Consider the following 7,487-nt stretch of genomic DNA (forward strand, 5'->3'; position numbering starts at 1 on the left):
CTTATGACAACCTTTATATACATCTAACTATCTCTACATAGCTCATATTCGTATGTTGTGAAAACAGAGTCATTCCGTTCCTACAATTTTTGGTTTAATTCTGGAATGCGTATGAAATTTCTGAAATAAAATTAAAATATTAAAAACAACCATCCAGCGTACGAAATGCATACATTAGTGACAAAATACGTGTCGTGTAATTTGGAAACTACTTTACACTAAACAGAAGTAATAATGGTAGTAACGAAAGTTAATAATGGTGCTTACCGAAATGACTCTCGTGTTTTCTTTACAAACGCACGAGTTAGGCTTAGCTTGAAATTTAGAGGTGCTGATATTATTCAATATGTTAATAGTGTTTGTTTCCAAGATCACTTATCGAATGCATGAAAAAAAAAAAAAATCTCCACAAAGTCCTTTTGGAATAGAGTAATTTCGAGTCTCAATACCGGTGTATTTTTTGTTGTTTTTCAAATATCACGATGAACAGTTTACAAGATACATATCATAAAGTACATCCAACCAGAGGTAAGATTTTGTTACGTGGCGTCTCAAGAAAACTACAAACAGAATATCACGTATTCAGCCAGAGACGTCGCTAGGTGCTTGAAAGATTTGGGGCAGGAACTCGCGATAATTTTCGGCTTTTCAGTACGATACCGATCGTGGTTTTCAATTCTAATTTTTCGAGAGCACCAAATGGGGATTCGGGGCACGGGCCCCCGTGTACCGGTGCCTAGCGACGCCCCTGTATTCAACTATATAAATTCCATAGAAAAACGTTTCACTTTTTTTGGTTAGAATGAGCGGAAAAACGTTTCACTTTTTTTTTGTTAGAATGAGCGGTTTTTGATTTTCGGATAATCAGTTCCCGAAAAAGGTTTTAGCTGCAGTTTAAAAACGTGAGCTTTCGCGCGATGGTTTCACAATTCATCTTTAACAGCGCGTTTTATCTAAGGTTGCGCAACGTCTAATCACTTTCATCAATAACTACGTTTAAGAAACAACACCGGTTTCACAATACATCTGTTCTGCGTTATGCACTTAGTTTATATGTCTCATACTGCCATTTCTTTGGAAGGTTTGTTTGAAGTTGAGCACGAGGCTATACAATGGGCTATCTGTGCTATGCCCACCACGGGTATCGAAACCCGGATTCTAGTCCACAGACATACCGCTGTGCCACTGGGAGGCACTGTTGTTTCTTGTCGCCTTCCTTCTGCTTTAGATGTTGTTTTTTAGCTTTTATCAGTTGGCTTTTAAAAACCTGCTTATATATATATACTTCTCATATCAACAGCAGGCTGATACTCAAAATTTCGACCCCCCCCCCCCCCAAAAAAAAAAACAATTTATTATATATCTCCATTTTTAAATCGTTTTTGTGTTTCTATTGATGTCTCCGAAACCCCCCAAAAATCATATTACTCTTGGGGTATCCTGGAAATTAATCTAAAATAAATAATTATTTTTTAAATATTTGTGAATACACTAAGCACACAGGTGTGTAAAATTTAAATTTTTAGCAATCTACTTCCAATGTTAAAAAGAAAGAAAAAAAAACAACTAATAAGAATATTTTATAAAGGTAGCGTGTTTTAACGCAACGTGTGCCACTGCGTGACTTGTTCCTTAGTGACTGTTTCATAGCTGACCAATGGTGCTGAGCAGTGCCACGTGCACAAGAACCGATCAAAACTTTTCCCACGTGGCGATCACGTTTCATGGATCCGGAAGAAGAAGTGGGTGATTCCGGTGAGGATATTCCGTCATCTTGTGGGTCATGATGGCTGACAACAACAAAAAAGACAACATTTTCCATTTCACTAGCTGGAATATCAAACGTTAAGGATTCGCTGAACGATGGAGAGACGGTCCCTACGCGGGTGCTAGTCTTCTTTTTCTTCAACAGTTTACCATTACGAATCAACAGTACTCGAACGTATGGTGCTAGCCAGGAATAGAAACCAAAGATTAAATCACTACATGTTTTGGTAATAAAACGTTGTTAGTGATGAAAACTAAACCAAATATGTTAACTTTAGTTGATGGTACCCTGCGAGAAATTCACATTTTAACACCAGAGGGCTACCTTACACAAAATTATAAAAAAATAGAGGAAATCCATATATTATGTTCGTTTATTTTTAGCGTGAATATACACAATAACCTTGCTGTGACGTATATGTTGCAGAGCTCGAACCCCGAATTTTAGCAATATAAGTCCTAAACCTTACTGCTAAGCCACCGATGTGTCAGAAAGTATTCACTGTGTTGTAAATGAACTTTCTATGTTACTCATCATCATGGCCGAAATTGAACAAAAACGCGGCCTGGCTAACTAATGAATGAATATTTGTTATAAAATTCTTATCAATGCTGTAAGTGTAACTACTAATTTGACCGCCAATATTTTTTTTTTATTATTTATTTATTTTTACCTAAGGTGTTTTTGATTAGATATCATGACTTTTTGTCAACACACACCAGCCACATTAACTAACTACTTAACTTTCGAAAAGAAATTAAAAACCACAGCAAGTAAGAAAGAGTGACACTTCATAGAAACCAACATTAACTTTAGGTTTGTTTGTAATTAAGCACAAAGCTACACAGTGGGCTATCTGTGCTCTGCCCACCACGGGTATCGAAACCCGGATTCTAACGTTGTAATTCCGCAGACATACCGCTGTGCCACTGGGGGGCATAACTTTAGGATCGCGACCTTATTATTCGGAAAAGTCCTATACTTTACAGAACTTTCAGACTTTTTTTGTAAAATATATGGTGGTAGTTTTTCATCTCTAATACATTGTTAATAACTTCCTTTATAGTAACGCCATGGAATCTATATTAATAGTTTCTTGTCATCACCCGCATGCATTCGGTATAGTTGTATCAAGCATCATTATTTACGCTAATTGCTTAAGCTAATATCACGTGACGCCAAACGCTCTTTAATTTGGAGAATTTCATAAAATTGAGCGTTCACCCTTATGTTTCTTTTGAAAACTTGAGTTAGAAACTACTAATCTTGTTTGCTTGGCCTAACCAATATTTATGTATCTGCACGTGCTTTCACGCCTTCACCATATAGTTTTGCTGCTGTAAATCAGCAGTCTTTAATAATCTGAATGACAAAAAACTAAAAACGTCACACTCTTACTCTTCGGTGAAGCTGTAGTCAAAAAAAATCAGACCGACAGCTCATATAATTGTTTGCGTAGGCGTACGCAAAAACTGGTTAAAATTGAGCGGTTTTTTGTTGAATAACTTTACACATGTGGTTTATATTTACACCAAATGAGACTCCTAATTGTTGGTTGTAAAGACCTATCAGTGTACCAAATTAGAAAAAAAACAACAATATTTGATATAAAAACCAAACTTTTAAAGTTTCCGTACTTTTGGTGCGAAGAAGAAGAAAAAATAAATCAAAATTGGAGATTTTATACCTCGTGTATTTTTTAATGTATTGCTTTGGTATGTAAAGTAAGAGTCCAGTAAAGCACATCCACTAAAAATATGTGATAGTTTGGATTAACACAGTTAAAGCTACAGAAAGTGTAAAATCGCTAAACTATCACTCCTGTTAATAACCCACAGTGTTTCCTGCAGGTTGTTCTGGCCTCACGACACACTACAGTGTGTCTTGATAAATATAAACACATTGTAAATGTTATGTTGTTTCGTTGTGATGCTGTTTCTGACATTAGACAGACTAAATCTGCTCCAAACTAATAGTTTATTTCAGCAGATCGCTATGGACAAAGTTTTAGTATTATTACATTCAAATTAAAGTTATAACTGGACTCTTTGTATGATAAAAACAAAGCAGAACTGAGGAAGTGTTTAGGTGAAATAAAAACAAAACTGAAGTACCGTATCTGCCTGAATATAATACGCACGTTCGATTTTGTTAGGTATCTTACTAGAAACTACCATCGAAAATCATTTCAAAAAATGTGGCATATCAAATGCAATGGATGGGAAGGAGGATGACATGAAGAGGATGAAGTATAGCTTCAAGGAAGCAAATCCGACAACTCTAGAGATGATGAAAATTTATGTGAAGATGAAAGATTAGCTTAGTGTATTACCACGTATAAACATTTCAATAAATTTTGTAAAATTGACACGTAAAAAAAAAAATTAATGAAAGATTTCCAAAAATGTTTAATTTATCGATAGTTGTTTACTGAATTTAAAAACTATTTAACATATTTTGTACAACTGATGTGAAAAAAAAACAAAAAAAAAAACGAATTTTCTTCAATTTAACCTTCAAAATTGGGTGCATATTATATTCGAGGAAATACGATAGACCCGATGAAATATTTATTAATATTTCATGAACACAATCGTCACTCGTGATAATGCTGAAAAACAAGAAACAGTAACTAGCATTAAATGTCCACGTGCATCCTGGAAAATGCGCAAACAAGCTTCCGAATAAAATCGATAAAATCCCACGTGACAATTACGTAACAAAGCTAGCTCTCGTTATATAACAAAAGTAGCTCTTGTTATGTTACAAAAGTAGCGAAACTAGTCCTTTTTTTTTTGCGTGACAAAATGTCTATCGTAATCGTATTTACATAAATTGATTCTTTAATACAAATGTCTATTTCGTGAAGCTTATTGCAACCGAATTTTAAGCTTGAAATTATGGAGACAAATTACGTTACCGCCTTTGTGTGATTAAAAGTATTGATTTGTCTTCGATTTTGTTTGTTTGTTTGTAATTAAGCACAAAGCTACGCAATGGGCTATCTGTGCGCTGCTCACCACGGGTATCGAAACCCGGTTCCTAGCGTTTTAAGTCCGCAGACATGCCGCTGTACCACTGGGGGTCGGGGGCATTTATCAGGCCTAAAACAGTCACTTTTAATTTTATTTTTTATTGTAACTAGAATTTTCGCGTAAAACTACACAAGGGCTATCTTCGCCACTTTCGGGTTATTCTTCTACGATTGAATAGTGTGACGTCACTGTCACTCCCATAGCACACCAATAGCGGAAACAGGACGCTAACAATGAATCCTTAGACTTACAGTCCGGGCACGCTAACTGGTAGAGCACACCTGATCTACTGGTACGTTAACAGTAATATTGTGTGCTTTCGCGAAACAGAAAGTGCCGAGCGTGTTCCATTGGTTAACATGTCTGACTGTAGATCAAAACCCAGTGTTCGACAAGGGTATCCAAATTGTTGGCGGTGGGCGCTGTTGTCTAGCTGCCTTCTAATTAGTTTATCAGTTCAAAAATGGGATCGGCTGGTGCATATAACCATTGTGTCGGGTCAGACATCAGGTAAGAACGTATCAGGCCAGATATCAAGCAAGTATGTGCGTTTGTTGGAATTTGCGTCAAACTATTTGAGGGCTACGTGCGCTGCTTGCCCCTAATTTCGAAGTGAGAGACTAGAAGGAAGGCAACTAGTCAATAACGCCCACCGCCAACTCTTATTTTATTCTAATCGATTAGTAGGATTTGGCTGGCACTCGTATAACACATCCAAAGTGTGAAATGCGATTTTGCTTTAACGGGATGCGAACCAGGAACCACAGATCAACAGTCTGGCAACCTAATCATAAGAGTGGGTGTCAGCCCTAGTCTTCAAGATATAACGAGTTAGGCCTAATATCAGGTAAGACCGTGATCAAAAAACGTCATCGCTAAAAATAAATCTAAGTTTTATTCTCATTTGTTTTTTAGCGTTTAAAAAGTCCAGCAATTATTATTATTAATCTGACAGATGATCTAAAGTTAATTCAACTAAACAAAAATATTGAAGTAAAACACATTACAACCTAATATAATAAACAAACGCACTGACACCAGTGCACTATGTAATACAACTAACGTAGTAAGAACACCAGTGTGACACTTACCAAAATGCTCCACTTCTTCAGTAATAGATTGTAGGTTGTTGGCCTTGATAATGTTGAAGGTTAGGCGTTCAGCTGTAGGGAGGTAACTCAGCCCAAATAAAATCTCCCCATAGTCCTAATTTCGACGAAAAAGAAGATAATATTTTGATACGTAAAACTGTCTGGGTCATTTTATATAATCATAGAACTTACGAAGTCATCACAAATGTCGTTCCCACTGGAATTATCAACATGGCGTAACTTTATAATAGTTGCTAACTGCCGCAAGGCTTAAGAACATTTTTCTTTAAAGGGTGATATTACTTGTTTGACAGACATATTTCGCAAGAAGAATACATTCAAATCGAAAGTAATCTTATGGGCAATTTACTTAGGCAGTTAAAAGGATAAAATAATAAATAACACACAACGTTAAAGTAGGTACACAATTAAAAATATTTTAATTAAGGTCAATATATTGACCACTAAAACGTTGAACCTTCTTGCTTCGACGTTCCAACGCCGTCTTCAGGAGTGAATTGCAAGACATAATCGTGTTTTATTTATACCTTTTATTGTTGTTAAATATGTCATATGACCTATTTACAGGTTTACAATTCCCGCGTGAACATTTTAGAGAAGGTCATCCCACATTTTTACATAAATATTTGCTGGACCTTCATCTCTATTTAATAATATATGATTTTTAAAATATTTAATTATTTCTAAGGAGACGCGAATATTATTGACTCTAATACCTTTTACTTAAGCTATTATTACAGGTTTTTTTTCTCCACAATACCTTATGTTATGTTTCATGTACATGTTCTGCTATGGCTGAATTTTTATTTTTTTTTATTTCTTACGTTTCATTAAATGATATTTTAATGTTCAATATAAATATTTCTACATTCACGTTAAATTTTATAGATTGCTGTTTTTCCATTAACTGTACGTTATCTTTGGTGTTACCTAAATCTTGATTAATCGGTTTAAATATAGGATAAAATATTTGTTGTTTTCTAAACAATTTAAATAAATTATTAGTTAGACCTGGAATATATGGTAAAAATTAAAGCTTCCTTTTTAATTTTTTCATAACTAGATTTTAAAGTACTATTTTAATCAGCCGATATCACACCAGTAAATTTCTTGACAGCCTATCTACAATATTCGGGTTAAATCCACCTTCAGGTGTTATAAATTTCATTAATAATTACTCATTTTTATGTCTTCTTGTTTGGTACATATCTTCAAAATTTTGTGTAAAACGCAGATATTTTTTGTGATCTAGTATGACATGATTTATATGACCAGTTTAACAACAACAAAAAAGTATAAATACGACACGATTATGTCTTGCAATTTACTCCTGAAGATGGCGATGGAATGTCGAAACATGAAGGTTCAACTTTTTAGTGGTCAATATATTGACCTTAATTAAAATGTTTTTAATTGTGTACCTATGTTAACGTTGTTTTGTATTTATTATTTTGACCTTATACACAAGTGCCAAGAAGTAATACTCAGTTAAAAGGATGGAGAAATTATAAAGTATTAGAATCCTCAGGAACCTTATGGACAACTTGTTTAGGCATTAAAAGGATGTAGAAA

General features: G+C 34.8%; 1 protein-coding gene across 1 annotated transcript in view; it reads right to left on the bottom strand.

Annotated features, from left to right (window-relative positions):
• Nucleotides 1-454: 454 nt before the first annotated feature.
• The window catches only part of LOC106463674 (synaptotagmin-2-like), an 18,471-nt gene continuing 11,438 nt past the window's right edge, over nt 455-7,487 (bottom strand). The window contains exons 6-7 of the mRNA XM_022391255.1: nt 5,895-6,009; nt 455-1,950 (exon numbers count right to left, since the gene is read on the bottom strand). Coding sequence (XP_022246963.1) covers nt 1,523-1,950; nt 5,895-6,009 — 543 coding nt within the window. The 3' untranslated portion in view covers nt 455-1,522. The remainder of the gene's footprint in view (nt 1,951-5,894; nt 6,010-7,487) is intronic.

This window comes from Limulus polyphemus, unplaced genomic scaffold (assembly GCF_000517525.1).
Source record: "Limulus polyphemus unplaced genomic scaffold, Limulus_polyphemus-2.1.2 Scaffold1458, whole genome shotgun sequence".
In the NCBI taxonomy this organism is placed as follows: domain Eukaryota; kingdom Metazoa; phylum Arthropoda; class Merostomata; order Xiphosura; family Limulidae; genus Limulus; species Limulus polyphemus.